The following is a 17,547-nucleotide window of genomic DNA, read 5'->3' on the forward strand; positions in this document are numbered from 1 at the left end:
ATTAATATGATTTCGATGGGCTGGTTATCAATTTGTTATGTATTTTAGTCTTGATAAGTTTATCATTATTCTTAAACCCCAACAACAGTAACCTCAGATATGAAACAAACGATATCTATTTGTCTGTGGCTTTAATGGAGTCTGTCTGCTTGTGGTTACGCCGAGAGTGCAAAGTCGCCTCCAACGAGGCTACATTGTCGGAACACAATCTCGTCCTAGAAGTTCTCATTCCACAGGAGTCCTTTCCCACTCACCGACCGTAGCGCAGCCTGGAAGCTTCAGAAACTATGAGAACGGTTCTTAGTATTACTTATCAGTAACGATTATAATATCTTTCAGTTATCCTTAAATCCATTCCTTTACATAAGGTGGATCAAGTTCTCACACTAAGACGTCTGAAATTTTCTGTGATTTTTAGTTTCCAGTCAAGAACGTTGATCATCAGTGTCGTGACTGTTGACATACATGATGGCTACATAGGCAGTAGTTTCCTTGGGGGGTTTAAGATGTGAAATACAGTTGTGTGACATCTTCACAGCGCAGATAGATGTCATCTTCTGTAGGAAAGGTGCGCCTTCGGCCAGCTGGAGGCGCGGCTGGTGGACTACTGGACCAATGACGTCATGGAGACCGCATCAGAAACGACAAGAAACGAAGAGGAAAACAAACTTCAGTCGTCGTCTTCGTCAAAGAAAAGATTTGTTCTAGGCAAAGGAGAGAGAGAGAGAGAGAGAGAGAGAGAGAGAGAGAGAGAGAGAGAGAGAGAGAGAGAGAGAGAGAGAGTGTGTGTATCAGCATCACTAATATGTTAGTAATGTAGCCGCACATGAGAGCAGGCTAACACATACAGTGCCTCTACTGAACACCTTCCTCCCCGTGTTCAGGTTGATGGGGAGCGGCAGGTGGTGCTGGGGCTCAGCCATCTGCTGAGTGTCTTCCTCCTCCTCCTGCTGGGCTGCTGCCTCGCCTTCCTCGTCCAGCTGACCGAGCACCTCGCAGCTAACCACGAGAACATTGTATGATGCAGCAGAGCCTTTCATGCGACCGGTGCTGTCCTCGAGAGTTTCTGCTGCTGAAGAAGTGACCAGTTACTCACCTCACTCACCTCTCATTCACCCAGATAGAAACCTCTCCTAATAGAGGGCCACTCTCACCCTCAGCGGTGAGGTGTGGAACATTGCTTGAGAGGCATTGGTGAACTCGGGAATTATCGTGTTTAATTCTCTTTCTTGGTTGTCGGCAAATGTATATGTATCATACATGATCGATGTTTCCCGCGTTGGCGAGGGAGCGCCAGGGACAAACAAAGAAAGGCCACATCCACTCATATCTTTTCTTCAGTTGTCATGTGTAATGCAGCGATACCACAGCTCCATATCCAAATCCACTCTCTAGTTGTGATGTATTTTGCACCGAAACCAGACCCTACCATCCGCAGCCAAGTCCCATGGACATTTCCGTTGTTTTTTCCTGATCATTTTCTGTGTACTGAATCAGCCTGTTGACATCACGTTGCCTCACCTTCCATGCACTTCACGATACAATCATGACCTGAGCCCTCTATCCCACCCTATGACTCTCTTCAGCTCTCATGGCTTCCTGTGCCACTTTCTTCATTACCAGGCACCTAAAGCGATCTACTTTCTCCAGGTTCTCGCCATTCAAACTAGCACTCAAATCATCTTGCTTGGCTCCCCTACTTCACCTTATGACCGTACATTTGTTCACACGATATTCCAAACTCGGAAACCAGACTAGTCTTTCTCTCGAGTCTACCACCGGAGCCGCGTCAACTGCAAACAGTAACCAATTCACCCAGTCATCAAAGGCATTCAACAATCGCTCAGAATGTCACTCCATCTCCTATTAATGTCTGTTAACAGCTACCCATTTCCTTCGTGATTTTTTTCTTTTTACACCTGGCCTTCTTAATCAGTTGTTAGTCATCTTTCATTGTGGCTCAAACTGTATTATAGTTAGTCTAACGCTCGACGAGTGGCTCACTGTGAGGTAATCTAGAGAGGACATCGGGGGATCGAGTATGGTAATACCTGTTTACTGACACCTGAAGACCCCGAGACTGGTGATACTAGTGTTATTAGTGACCGCACGGAACCTGCTGACCTTATCAGCACATCGTCTCCCTAATGTGATTATTTCAGGGGCTCAGGTGCTGAAGGCCTATATCGTATGCTTATGGATCATGTATATATAACCAGCCTATCAGGAAGCTGGGATGAGATCTGAACCTATGAATGAAGGTATAATGAGTGAAATTACAGATTGTATCGCTTCCATTATCAAAGGAAGTCGGATTTAAAATCATGGAAATTTATATTCTCTGGTAATGTTTATACAACGTGCACGATACAGATGCTGACATAAGGACCATTCACCTGTGGACTGACATCAAATATAACAATATAAGCTTTAAAACGCCAATGGCAGTATCTCTTCTGCAATACCTCTTGTGCACCTGTCTGACTTCGAAGTCGGTGGGTTGTGTTAGAGCAGATCATTAACTCGCTGTGACGACAAACATTCAGATTAGTCGCCTGGAGCGTGTGTTCCCTTCTGCTGCGTCTATTAGCGACCCGTTCTGGGTATCAGCTGACGGAGGAATCGAAATTCTTAAGCCTAATCCTGGCTCCGTTTCATCCTGTACTGGTTGTAGCTGTGTAACTCGGTAGGTGTAGCTCCACACAAGAACACAGTGTATACTACGCTCCTGGTACACTTGACACTTGTCTGTTAAGTAAATAAAAATCATACTTGTGTGAGATTCATTTATCCAGCCCGCCTGGTCTGTTGCTCTGCTGTTATGACTTGTCATGAGATGAAAAGCTGGTCTGCAGGTTCGATGCCAATGCCTCCCAAACAATGTTCCACGCCTCACCGCTGAGGGTGAGAATGGCCCTCTGTTAGGAGAGGTTTATATCTGGGTGATGAGAGGTGAGTGAGGCGAGTAACTGGTCACTTTCCCCTGCAGGAGAAACTCTCGAGGACAGCACCGGTGTTCTTTAACTGTACTTTGTGCACGACGATTCGACCTTTGATGTAGACGGTACCGTTATTGGCCTGGCCTTTCACTTGATCCTGAGGAAACGGCAAATGACTAGGCCTTTATACCCGATAGTCGTACACTCGTGCTCAGGGCAGAACAATTTGCTAAGCTTGTAAAGTCTTTCCGTATGAGACTCATATTAGGATTAATTGAAACTATATATAACTAGATGCTCTCATTTTCCTACATTCATACCATCATTTTCTCATATTCGTAGCATCACAATGAAAACCTGTTTAATTTTTTCAACTAACGTCTCTCCTAGGCAAACATTTCTAATTCTGTTCAGATACGGGCTATTTTAGCAAACAAAAACCTGCCAGTACTTGCCATTACACAAATCTCTGATCACATCCTCATATCATATTAGAGGTCCCTAAGATTCTTTTTGGAATTACAGATATCCTAATTAGTACTCCCAGCACTACAAGCTTCCTACAGCTACCCTAAAACCTCTAAGTGGTGCTCTGTCCTGAATTACTTTGTTTTTCATGATGAACGACAGTCAGACTGTCCTACAGTGCTCACTTAACTTCATCCTGGGTGCCTACTCCTGTTTCTGTTCTCACTACAAAGCTCTATATCTAAATATTTAGTTAAAGTGCTCCCGACACGGTTAAGGCTAGGCTCATCTACCTTTTAATCTTACAACAATTTAAACCTTGTCTGTTACCGTTCATTTCTTATTACCTTGGGCTTCTAACCATTCTTAAGCACGTAAACTACTAATGCTACCTATTGTCATCTCTCAGTAAGTTACCAGTAAATTTACGTGACATCACAAGCTTAAGAGCACTGAGGAAAGCGCGATCGCCCTCGACCAGGGGTAGGTGAGAGGGAATATAGTATATGGTATATATATCATTATACATCACATTAAGATAGGTAGATATATATTATGTTTGACCATATGTCAATGGTATTTTTTTTTTCAAAGTTCAACCGTTTGTAGAGCTTTATCAACTTCATGTTTGAGAAAACGAAAGAAGATATTCTAAACATCATTTTTTATCAGTACGTACTAAAGACCCCATGTCAAAGTTTTCTTTTCACGATCCTCAAGCAAGAAATCATTAATATTTCTTGCCAGTGTCCCTAGGTAGCAAAAGATGTTGCCGTTTTAATGTTAATGAGGAAACTGTCAAAACCGAGCGACATTTGAGGTCTGCATCATCCAAAGCGGTTGACTTCCAATGGTCGTCCATTAACTGGGAAGACATTTTATCCAAGCAGGCCCACCTGCTCCTCATATCTGAACTTAACCCGCTGGAAAAAGTTGTTGTTTATAGTAACATTACGTATAAAGTGTCAGAAATTTTATGAAGCGTGAAAGCGTCTTTTAAAAGCAAAACTTTTTTCCTTTGACTCTTTATACTTTGCATGTATCTCGATCCGGCCCTGCTATTACTAACCGAAGAAAATATTTCTACTCGTAATGAAAATTTCTGAGGGCTAAAGATAATTTGCTAAAAAGTATATAGATAGATAAAATAAGATCAATACCAGAGTTTATCTTGTTTTTAGATAAACTCTACGGGGGACATGTTCATAACAACCAACCCTAGAGATATGAAAGACGTAAGTGTATACTATATATCACCGTGTAATGAACCATCAGATAAAGAAACCTGACAGAAGACAATGATGAAAAAGAGGTAAAGGTACGATCCCTTCTGGGCATATACGTAATCCTCGATTGAATATCGAGTTTTCCACAGCCTGTCTTTTGAGCGTTGCTGAAACGAAAACGGAAGATTGGATCGGACACAGTCACGAGAGCCACATTCATACATAAAAAAAAGACTAAGAAACAGTATGACACAACAGACGAAGCATTTTGAGGAATGCCCATTGTTCTGGCCTCACATTGTTAGCCCTGCATTCATGATATTATAATATATCGATTGTTAGCGACATTTCTTGTCAGTTGCCTAAGATATGTTATATTGATATCATAAGTCGATAGAAACAATCATAAACTGGGTCTACCTTGATTATTAGGATATTTGTTTCACATTCAGGCTTACCAACCCTACCGATACAACGCGAGTCGTATTGATCATTTTGAAAGTCATCGGACCCATCTGGGAAGATACTTTTTTTTTAACGTATGTACATAAAAAGTTCCAAGGGGGCACAGGTACTTTCTTGGGTCTTGGGGTGCCAAACTTGAGGTGTGTTGAGTGCATGCTACAGTAGAGGAAAATATTCTTGACTGAGTTTTTAAGTCTAGGCGAGATTCTTGGGTTCTCGAGATCATATCTCGTAGTAGGTAAGGTTATCTGTGATGGCGTGAAACAAATTTCTTGAGGCCAGCGGAGGCGAAGGAGAGGGTGAATTCAGTGGCGACGATAGGCGAAGTTCCAGAGGTTACCAGGGGAAACGGTGAGCAAAGTTTTCGGCCAGGAGGACGAGGAAGGCGAGGGAGTAGCCCAGCAGGAGGAGGAGGAAGACACTCAGCAGATGGCTGAGCCCCAGCACCACCTGCAGCTCCCCATCAACCTGAGCACGGGGAGGAAGGTGTTCAGTAGAGCCACTGTATGTGTTAGCCTGCTCTCATGTGCGGCTACATTACTAACATATTGTGATGCTGATACTCTCTCTCTCTCTCTCTCTCTCTCTCTCTCTCTCTCTCTCTCTCTCTCTCTCCTTTGCCAGAACAAACCTTTTCTTTGACGAAGACGACGACTGAAGTTTGTTTTCCTCTTCGTTTCTTGTCGTTTCTGATGCGTGTCTCCATGACGTCATTGGTCCAGTAGTTCACCAACCCTGCCTCGAGCAGTCGCTGCTTCAACATGCTCAACGACCGGCCGAAGGGCGCACCTTTCCTGTATATATATATATATATATATATATATATATATATATATATATATATATATATATATATATATATATATATATATATTGTCAAAATTTTGTTATAATACTTTCAAAACAACGACTGATCAGTGAGATGGGAACACAGATGTTCAAGAAATATATATCATACTCTATATAACCATTATCGTTCGCAATGTTCTGATAAACAAGGAGCTTATACCTCACCTATACCTTTGATATACTACCGTTACCAGTAGTGGAACCCTCACATCTGCTGGCTGACTGGTTGTACCCCACTGGCTGGTTGATCTGTTGGTTCGATGCCTCAGCTGAAATACCACACTACTTATTGAATCTTTTTTGTCATAGTTAAGTGAATTACCTGAAGGCCCAGATGAACCCCGCCCACAGGGTGTACTCCCTCCTGCTGATGTAGAGGGGCGTGTAGCCTCGGTCGTCGGTGTAGTTCATGGCGATAATGGACTGGATGTAGTACTTGCCCGTGATGAAGGAGTAGCGTCCCCGCAGCACCAGCGACAGGCCTTCCCCAGCCTCCCGGATCTGCTCACACCACACACAAAGACACACACACACCAGGGGAGACATAGAGACGTAGTTGTATAACTATGGCACCAACAATGTGTATTCAACAAACACACTTCAGCAGACCCACGTCACAAACTTTCCTCTTTAAAACTACTTCGTATTTGTAGCACTTTGCTTGCTCCGGCCAACCCCTTTTTTGACTCACTAACCACCAGTGATATAGAAAAGCGATAACCAATTGAGTTAGGCTTTACGTGTAAATCATATTCCTGTTTTACTTTCTTTTAATTTGAAGAGATTTTCAAGTTTCATTTCGGCGTCAGGCAAAATTTCTGCCCCGCGAAATAACCATTAAGGTGCCAGCGCGCATGCGCGCAGACTGAACACTGCCTCAGCTCGTATATTTGGCAAGGTTTTATACACGTTATTTACTCATAATCATTACTCACATTAGATGTTATATCTATCATATTCAGATCTCCCTTATCTCTAATTCCCTGTCTGATCTTATAACGTCGAAAAAGATTTCGACTTAGAGTGTATTGTTCCTTGTCGTCCTGATGAAAGTGAACTCTGCGCACTCTGGTGGCTCGTTTTAAAACCCTAGCCTGAGATTCTGTGCCAGCCTTGGCAGTGGAGGAAAAGAGGGCTTCATATATTGATCTAACGAGGGATTCGATCAATTACATATGTTTCGCTTTCAAGGTATAGATCTCTTGTGTATGTATATTAAGGAAAATTTAGAATTTCGTCGAAGCGAACGTTAGTAACTTAAACATCCATGATTATTGAGAAGGTTTCTGTTTATCAGTTCAGCCTGACGGAAAACTGAGAAAAACGATAATTTACGGAATCAGATCATGCCTCAAGAGATGAGTGAATCACTTCATGATGTTAATCTCTGGACACGGCAGATCTTACCTCGACCTTCTCATACATCTTCCTCAGCGTTAGGTCAGGTGTCTTCTGGAATATCTGCACATATGCACTCATACGGAAGGAGCTGAGGCTGCCCCAGGCCCACTGGTCTCTGTCCAGTAGGTCCTGGAAGCTGTTGATGGGTGCGCTCTTGCCCTGGACGGTGAGGTGGGCCACTAGAGACGAACGGTAGGCTGTCGTGATGATCAGACAGAACACCAGCCACCAGCCCAGCAGTACCTGCCGGTATAAGTACAGGTTATGAGACGGATCATCCACTATCCCTACACCAACATTACAAGGTGTGAGGCAAGTCAACCACTGTCCCTACACCCGCAGTATAAGACCCTAGACTTACTATGAGTGGAATCCAGGCCTCTTTGTTTCCAGGGAAGCGATACTAACAAGAACCCTTGATTTTCCTTTTTGGGATTATTTTGCGGTGGAAGAGGTGGTGAATATGGTACGTCACGGAAAATATTGCATATTACAAATCACCGGAAGTATTATCCTCACTAAAGGTCGTGCAGGCTGTAAGGAATAAATAGAACGAGCAACATACTCTCTCCACGACGTTGAGGCTCTGGTTGGTAGGTGGGTTGGCCAGCATGGTTCCCCAGCTATAAAGAAGGGCGTAGTCCAGCTCCACACCCGGCCTCCCAGACACCCAAGACCACGCCTTCTGCAGCAGCCAGGTGACGAAGCCCCAGCCTGCGATGCTTAATGCTAAGATCTCCCACAGTTCTCCTGCAAAGATGAACTTTAAGGATGATATGGCCAGTGAAATCGTGAGTGTTAATTGCTGGAGCCACTGTATATACTCAGCAATATATATGATGTTAAATGCACTATATGACGCACTGAGTGGCACTGAAAGTTTCATGTACGTTATGTAACGCTAATTCGGTCTTTTGAGTGGGTTCGGCTGCATGACTTACCTGTCAAGGGTCTGACTGTAGACAGATACTGCGGGAGAGGTTTTGGCTTGAGTGAGATGATGACGAGCGGGTCGTTAGTGTAGATCCTGGAGAAATCCATGACTGGCAGCCGGGGTGACGTGATGGTCAGACAGAAGGAGAGGTCGGCCCGCTCCTGCTGTATCATGCCTACCACGCCCGTCCAGTTCCCGTGGTCGTCCACGACCCCCCATTGGCCATCTGGAGGCTCCACCAACTCATACCTGGGGACCAGAAGAGCTAATATTACTGTACCGGCAACACTCGGTTGATCATGAAGGACCTGGGATGCGTCGAGATCTGCTACCCTCCTACGCTGCTTTCCTTTTTCTCTTTTCATCAACACAGTTGAACAACTCCAGAAAACCCGCTCCAAATTCCTCAACTCCTGAAACCTGTCACTCAGGGTAACTCCCCCAGGAAACCTCTAACAAACCCCTTCAAAATTCTTCAGCCCCGATGATCCGCTCCTCCGGGAAAAAGTCCTAAAAACCTTCCAATACATCCATCGTAAAAATACGTTAAACCCTCCAACCTGTCCCTCAAAGATACAATTCCAAAAACCCTCCCATAAATACTTCAATTCAGTCGCCTCTCTTACCTGTCTCTAGTCAGAACTGCAACAAACAGTCCATCCAAACCATGCCAGATTCTACCACCCGTCCCTCCTGTCAACAGTTAAGAAGAATATTCATAATATTCGTCTCCTCAGCCTTGGACCTGGACCTGATCTGAGAAGGTAGACTCGTTACCATTAGTGAGGAATTACTCGTGTGATGCAGTTACGAGTCTTCCTTCCCGTACACTGGTCATATCAGCAGTAGTAAGTGTACAGGTGAGCCATACGTGAAGTTGAGGTGGGCAGCCATAGTGTTGATGATGCGCACGTCCAGTGAGTCCCGGGGCGTCAGGAGGACGGAGCCCTCTTCCTCCTCCCCCTCCTCCCTGAGGCTCTTCTTGTGGTCACTTAACGGGAAGTATGGAAGCATCGCCACCCTCAGTCGCCGACCCATGAGGTCTGTCCCACGCTCTGTTGAGACGGAGATTTACGTCACTGTTGATGTACCAACATCGTAAGGGACTTGCGTGTGGGATCTAATGCTATCATGGGGGAGTCTGGTCACCACCTGACACCTGGTGTTGAGCTACGCTGGTCGACGTTCAGTGTGTGACCTACGGAACCTTAGTGATAACATTAATAAACTAAAATGCTGTAAGTGTATTGTTGATGTTAACCTTCCACTCATAATGACCTCATCCCAAGGCTGTCGTTTAAGGTCAAATGATCTCTTTCCACTGTTAAGGAATCCTTCATACAGCTTCTGTTATTACTTGACAGTTCAGGCTGTCTGTTGTCAACAATAAGTCCGTCGTGTCTACAAATGTTATCATTATATTGAGGAAATATAGCCCGCGTCTCGACCATGTACCCAGTAACGTCATCTGTCGACGTCATGACAAAATCTGGAGCTGAAGACCGTCTTAACCTGGGGAAATAAACTTAGTAAGGAAGGTCTACATGACAGAGAGCTGGCAGACTACAGGGCAAAATGACTCTGGATGAAGTTCAAGTCTTCTCTTTCATCCATCTTACTAAGACAGTCTCTTATTACTAACAATATGTAATCCATGTTTTAAGACCGTAAAGAGGTTGCCAATGAGCTGTAAGTGTTATTAGACATTTTATATAATTAATCACTGATACATGTTATGTCCACATCAAAGCTTGGTCTTAATTGAAATACAGAGATTAATTTTGAAAGAGAAAGTAGAGAGACAAGGAAAAGTCATTACGAATTTTGGAGGAAGTGAAAAATAATCTGCCATTTGCTATATGCCAGGTCGTAGTTATTGGGAAAGACACGAGAGGATAGAGAGCTCCAAAGCTTTTAGGTGTCAGAAACTTATCATAACGGCTCACCCTAGAGTTGCCGACTGCCACCAAGGAATCATAGGACGCAGCAACTTGACGAGTATTGCGTAGTCTAAACCTTGATTAAGATTATATTCCATAACCTGCTGATTGTGACGAAGTAATAGTGACAAATTCTGTGTTTCATTTGTGTACGTTTATGCACATCTCCCGAAGAAGGAAGAACGTGTTTTACATCCCTTGTTTTACCGAGGTTGCAGTAAGGATGTATATGTCATGGATGAAGCGAATTTAGCTTTATCAAGGATGTAGTGAATAAGGGTTTAATAGTGTTTAACCTTGTGAACAAGATTGTGAATGATAGTACGATTGGAAACACTGCATTCTTTCTTGAATGTTGGTATTTCTTTTTATATCTGTGTAAATGTCTCAGGAAGTTAGTACTTGAGTGTCAGTTTTGTCATTTGTGTTGTTGGTGATGTAGAGGCAAGTTAGGCTATTCCGTTCTGTTGTCCATATAGCAGAGGGTTATTATGTTTGATCAATTTTCCTTTCTTATTATTTTTCTCTAACCATTTAGGGCTAACTCTCGATGTGGACCTCAGTCCGTGACTGGAGTCTCAAACATATGTATATAAAGTAATCGTGTACTTTTGATATTTTCACCACACACACACACACACACACACACACACACACACTCAAGCGCGCGCGCATATGAAACAGAAAAGGTAGGTGTTTGTTTGGTCGGAATCCTAACGGACCGAAGTACGAATGATTTAGAGGACTTTCAGAGAAAACGGAGGGAAGTAAACAAAATGAAAGGATAACAGTTCAAGGAGTGATGGGATTTTAGTCGATGTTCTAAAGAAGGATGATGAGATTTTGATTGATTGTCAGGTTTTTAAACATTTATATAACCTGAGGACAAGCGATTTAACACTTTTGTGAATGATCTAATCACAAAGGCACAAGTCTGTAAAGTGTATCTGGTAAGATGTATAGGAGAGTGGTGCCTGAACGAGTGATGGCATGCCCAAAGCAGCTGACTGGAGAGGAGTAATATGGCTTTGGGAGTCATAGAGGAGTGTGTGGACCAGGTATTTGCCTTGAAAAATTTGTGTGAGATAGATTTAGAAAAAGAAAGGAGTTGCATCTGGTGTTTATGGATCTGAAGTTAGGGCTGAGAGAGATACCTTTTGGAAGATGCTACGGATGAGATGTATAGAAAATTACGAAATGGATTAAGAGCTTTGACGGGAGAGTATAGTAAGTGGGCTTGTTGGAGGAAGGAAGAATGTGTGGTTCTGGTAAAGGTGGGTTCGTGTCAAGGATGTGTAGTATCACCATGGCTGTTTGATTTGCTCATGGACGGAGCGGTGAGGGAGGTGAATTACGAGTCTTGGAGCAAGGTGTGAGCCAGTATCATGGTAAGGGTAAGGGTCATAAGAAGGAAACTGTTATAACGCTAATTCATTCATGAAAACCAATAATCATGACACTATACAGCGTGATGAGAGATACTGACGAGGGAAGAGCAGAGAGTGTGTGTGGGGAGGGACTTGGAGGCCGGGATAGGGCACGGGGTAGACGTCCGGCCCCTGCCCCTCACTGCAGAACAGACACCGGCCCAACATCCGCACCTTCTGCCGCCGCCACCCGTCGCTGCCGCTCTCTCTGCCTCCTGCTGGCGACAACAGTAATCACGTTAACTACCTTATGGTCATTCTGATTGGTAGCAAGGCCTCTAGACCCCTGTAGTAGTCAGGGAATACAATAAGGAAGGTTGAATGCTTTCCAATCGTTGTGTAGTCTGTGATCAAGGCGCTGGACACTGTGGTGCTGCAGGAGGATCTCACAGCAGAGTGTTGACAGGAGCTGCGAGGATTGTGTCAGTATGATGGTAATATCAGAGACTGGGTGGCAGTCGCTTGTCTAATACTGGTAAATCCTTGACTCTTTTTTTACCATATAGGAACTAAAACCTTATTGTCTGTTGAAGTCGACTACTGTGAGTGTCTTAAGAATATGAGTAAAAGAAAGAAAACTGTTGTTTTTGTGACTGAGTCTACACAGAAGGCAAATTCTAACCTTAAACCTTGGCAGAGGAAGTACTGAATTACTTATTTCCATAATGACAAGACAATCATTAACAAGATTCAGTCTTCTAACTTCTGGAGAAGTGTGAGTAAATATGTTCTTTACTGCAGTCATCCCAGCTGACCTTCTAACATGTGGTAAGGTAACGTGTTACCTGTGTTACCATGTCTTAAGTTGACTCTACTACCGTGGCTACTACAGGCGTAACGTTACCCTCCTCCAGGTGGAGTATATGGGACCTCGGGCGGGCGTGGAGGGCGCGGATGCTGGGGAGGACCCAGAGGGCGTGGATGGTGTTGCGCAGGCCAGGGTGAAGAAGGACATCCTGCTCTCCTTCGTTCCTTCCCACTAGGATGACGTACGTCTCCGGGTGTCGCCACAGCCCCGACACCTCCAGGAACCTGCCGAGGACCGAGGGTCACCACAGGTCAGCAAGGACCAGTGGGAGCAGTAGGCTGGGGACAGGTCAGGACGGGGCTAAAGGTACTGAGTTATGACCCCGAATCATCCTGAACATCGGAGTGTGTCATCATTTATCAACCAACCACAAGGGGAGGATGAACAGCTGGGTGAACTGTGGACCGACTACCACGCCAGGATTCGAACCTGGCCAAGCCCATTCGTGAAATCACAAGGATGATATTAATTTCTGTAGAAAATATCAATGGATGTTGACTGACAAAACAAATATGATATTCTGTGTCATGAAAACGTGTTTGTCACGTTAGGGTCAGGTCAAATGTCAGTGGTGTCAAGGGTTAAGTGAAAAATGTATTTGTCGAGGAAGTAGTGAAGTTGACTTTGGCGGTGTCTTTCCTCGTACTGAACATTATGGAAAGTGGCAGGACAACCGGGGAGACAAACTGTATTGGCTGGAGAATGTTGGAGTTTCTTGTATCTAATGTGTTCCATTACCTTACTGTGGTACTGAAAACCTCTAATGTGGTACAAGATTGGTCAGGAGGCCCACACTTTGTGGTACTCAGTACCTGCACAGTATCATGGGTATGGTACAGCAGCAGTCAGGGGCCCACACTGTGGAAGGTGTATGGTAAATATCAGGTACAGAGATAGGGAGGTCAGTAGATTACATATACAGTCGGTTAAATCATTAATGAGTGTTCTTGACTATACAAAAGTTAAGATTGTTAAAGAGATAATTCAGCAGTTATTGCTGTTGGTAGAATAGTTTTACAGGTGGGGGTAGTAGGGTAGTAGTAATAGAGAACTAGACATGATGGTGATTCTGGTACAATACTATCAACAGAGGGAGGCGAGTGATAGGTATGGGATGGTAGGCACTGCGCCAACCTGGTTCTCCTGAGTGGTCACTGGGTCATTTACCTGGTAGCCAGGGTGTGGTTGGTGAGGTCGAGGACCACGGCGCTACACACCACCCGGGGATCCTCCCACAGCGCCTGCAGGAAGTGTGTTCGTGCTGCCTGACTCAGAGAGAACAGGGACTCCAACTCCACCGCCACCACACTCGTCTCTGTGTCACATCCTCCCTCACCATCCACACACTCTTCACCACCACCAGACACGACGCTCCTGCAACACAACAGTTCACAATGTATTGTATGGTGTATAGTACACTTGGTGGGTGTCAGTGTCTCCTGCTGGTGTTGGGTGTACTGTGTACGTCTTCCCTTGTCTCCTGCTGGTGTTGGGTGTACGGTGTATATCTTCCCTTGTCTCCTGCTGGTGTTGGGTGTACGGTGTATATCTTCCCTTGTCTACTGCTGATGTTGGGTGTGATGTCTACATCTTCCCATCATCAACACAGATGACAGTCTGGAACTTGCTAACATCTTGTGTACTTGATTTGTTCCTGTAGTTGTGACTGATCCGTCACCTGAGTCGGAGACAGCCTTCACGTCTTCTGTCACGTGGGTCATTATACTAACTAAGGTTCAGGTTGACAGGCCGTCATCTGTCACGTGGGTCATTATACTAACTAAGGTTCAGGTTGACAGAGCCGTCACCAGTGGGGTTCCAGTGGGCCACGAGAGAGTTGCTGGTCTCACCGTCCGTCAGTTCATGTGTCATGTGTTGTTCACGACACGTACGGGTAAAAGGCTAATCCCAGTTGTCAGTAAATGTTCACACTATACACCTGGTCTGTGTTGCTGGTACTCCTAAGACATGGCCGGTATTATGGACAACTAGTTATATTAGGGATATAAATGTTCTTACTTGGTGAGGTCCGTGGCTGCAGATGAGGTGGTCACCACAGCCACCTGACAACCAGCTAGATGCTCGCCCACCATCTGCCTCACCACCACGCCCACACTACCACCTACCACTCCGGCCACACGCCTCGTTACCACGCTGACCACGCCCTCCACCTCTTGGTTAGTCTCCTGCCGCTCCTCGCCACCAGCAATAACAGCAGCTAGAAGAACGGCCAAGTATATATGGACAGACTTCCGCGCCATCCTGCTGGAAGATGAAATGTTGTTTCCCTGTCACACAAGTTGATTACCAGTCATCATAACGAGCATCGTATGCATGGTCCATGGTGAGGTGCCTCGAGACTGGCAGATCGTCTGACTAGTGCCACTGTATCATGGTGAGGGAGACAGAAATTAATGTTCGAATTACGCATTTATAAAGCTGTTGAGTGTACCTGATTAGATGTATGGGAGGATGGTGGCAAGTACAGAGCATCAGACTCGGGTGGAACAATATGGTTTCAGAAGCGGTAGAGGATGTGCGGAGCTGTAAAAGATTTGTGTGGGAAGTAACCGGAGAAACGGATTTGAAGAAAGCGTAAGATAGGGCAAGCAGAAATGCCTCGTGGTAGGTGTTACAAATATACGGCGTAGGAGGAAAACTGCTAGATGCAATGAAGAGTTTTTATCGAGAAAATAAAATTTTTATGGGAGCAACAGCATAGGAGGATGACTGGTTCCAGACGAAATTGTCTCCGTCAAGGGTTTATGATGTCACTATGGCTGTTTGATCTGCTTGTAGATGGATTGGTAAGAGAGGTGAGCGAGAGGATCATAGACTGAGAGAGGTGTCGGCAGTATTTTGATGTGGTAAGGAGACATGGGAGGAGAGATACTTACTGTTTGCAGATGACGTGGCTCTGATGGTAGAATCTACTGGGGAGAGAAACTCAAGGAACTGGTGGTAGAGTATGGGAGAGAGTGTGAGGAGAAAGCTGCGAGGTGATATGTATAAAAGTAAGATAATGAGATGTTTTGGGAAAATGAGGCTGGATGGGTTGTGTGTGATCTTGAATAAGGTACAGTTTTACATAGAATGACATGAAAGATGTAGCAAATTGGTCAGCTAGAATATGTTATCATGAAATCCGTGTGGTATTATTTTTTATCTTTGCTGTGACGGCATGAGCAACTGAATGCCCTAATCAAGGCCATCTCATTAACGGCGTGTATATATATATATATATATATATATATATATATATGTTACACATGTCAGCTAGAGACTGAGTGTGAACGAATGTGGCCTTTGTTGTCTTTACCTAGCGCTGCCTTGAGCGCGCGTTGGGGGAAGGGGGTGAACTTTTGTGTGGCGGGGTGGCGACCAGAATGGATAAAAGCAAGTATGAACATGTACATGTGTGTATATGTATAAGTCTGTGTATGAATATGTATGTATTCGTTGAAATGTATTGGTATGTATATGTGCGTGTGGGGGCGTTTGTGTATATACATGTGCATGTGGATGGGTTGGGCCATCCTTTCGTCTGTTTCCTTGCGCTACCTCGCTAACGCGGGAGACAGCGACTAAGTATAACATATATATATATATATATATATATATATATATATATATATATATATATATATATATATATATATATATATATATATCAGCCTTGAAAGGTAAATCCTCACTTGACTTCTTGCTGTTTCTTCTTTTGGAAAGTAATACAGGAAGGGAGGATCTTAATCGCCTTCTGCAACATGCAGGGTCTACGTGGGCAGTGTTCTCACTGCACTATCCCCTTATCAACCTTTTTATGCATGTAATAACGTTCTTCTGACTCATTTTGATATTTTGATCTATCTTTTTTTTCATATTCGTATTTTCTGCTTCCTTTCTTTTTTTGTATTTTCTCTGACATTATTCACTAATGTCAGAGTTTACTGATGATGCTTTGTATTTCCTTACACCAATTTCCACCGAAGGTGGCCTGGGCATAGTGTGTCTTTCAATGATTTTCTGTTTATCAAAATTGTTCCACATTCCTTGGCAGTATTTCCCCCTGAAATATGTATTGATACCAGGAAACCTGTGCGTTTCCTCTAAAATCCACGAACCCTTAAACAGTGGTCAGTATAAAGTAGTATCTATCATAATTGTCAGGAGATTCAGTGCTGAAGTGGTTAAAAACTCGACACCAGGGGTTCAAGGTCTCGCCTGAGCAGTCGAGGATTCAGACTGTTGACACTATCCTAGCTCACATATGGTAAACATTGTAGTGCTGAGTGATGATGATTAATCCCGGTGAAGTGTACAGTAACACATTAGTTATCTTGAAAACGTACGAATCAGAATTTTTGATAGATTTGAAATTTCAAAAGAGATCAGTCCCGAAATGTACCAGTTCTGTATTCAGTGACTTGCCATGTTTTTGTAGCCAAAAAGATATTTTTTTCTTTTACTTTTCAGTAAATCCGTGTGATACACAGAGGCTTTCACATGTGATTATTAATCCCAGTCTTACACACGATGTGTCTATAGAAAAAATCAAAAAATAGAAAAGTACATTGATTTATACAACATGTACTATTTAACCCCTAAATTCATACGAAAATTTTACGGAGGTATAAATTATTTGGTTTGGGCTTTACGCCTATTATGCACCGAGGTCATTAAGAACATGAAACATTCATCAAAAAAATAAGATTAGATTAGCGTATTCTTCGGTTGTTAACTAGGTATGTCTGTAACTGTACTTGGACGTACTCAGCACAGCGGCTGCAATTGTGTTGAGAGAAGCTGCCTCCTCTCGCCCTCGTTCACATTCGAAGTCACCCTTTCATTTAGGTATGTGAAGTTGCTTTATGTCACACACAACTATGATTAGCATCGGGAAAATGAAATAATAATCCTGCTGCTGAGTCAGTTACCCGTGGGTAATAGGGGTCGGTAGAGCTGCCTCGTCCGACCCACGGGTGTGTTCACACATTTCCTCACCGTGCAGCCGTGTCCGCTCGGCCCAGCAAATCAGTGATTGTTCTTAGGGCACCAGCGATAAGTGTTGATTCGTTAGATGTTGAACGTAA

The 17,547-nt window shown here is 44.0% G+C and overlaps 1 protein-coding gene across 2 annotated transcripts; it reads right to left on the reverse strand.

Annotated features, from left to right (window-relative positions):
- Nucleotides 1-861: 861 nt before the first annotated feature.
- Nucleotides 862-15,944, reverse strand: LOC139751813 (glutamate receptor ionotropic, delta-1-like). 2 transcript variants are annotated; one of them, XM_071667401.1, is made up of 10 exons: nt 14,477-15,944; nt 13,625-13,831; nt 11,709-12,681; nt 9,154-9,337; nt 8,290-8,531; nt 7,914-8,098; nt 7,355-7,591; nt 6,270-6,448; nt 5,730-5,892; nt 862-5,566 (listed from the first exon to the last, which is right to left on the reverse strand). In XM_071667401.1, the coding sequence occupies exons 3-10, from the start codon at nt 11,815-11,817 to the stop codon at nt 5,435-5,437; spliced, it is 1,431 nt and encodes a 476-aa protein (XP_071523502.1). In that variant the 5' UTR covers nt 11,818-12,681; nt 13,625-13,831; nt 14,477-15,944; the 3' UTR covers nt 862-5,434. The 2 variants fall into 2 exon arrangements, with proteins under 2 accessions (XP_071523502.1, XP_071523503.1); XM_071667402.1 differs by lacking the exons at nt 13,625-13,831; nt 14,477-15,944 and having other exon boundaries at nt 11,709-13,609.
- Between the last annotated feature and the right edge of the window lie 1,603 nt (nt 15,945-17,547).

This window comes from Panulirus ornatus, chromosome 12, assembly GCF_036320965.1.
Source record: "Panulirus ornatus isolate Po-2019 chromosome 12, ASM3632096v1, whole genome shotgun sequence".
NCBI lineage: Eukaryota > Metazoa > Arthropoda > Malacostraca > Decapoda > Palinuridae > Panulirus > Panulirus ornatus.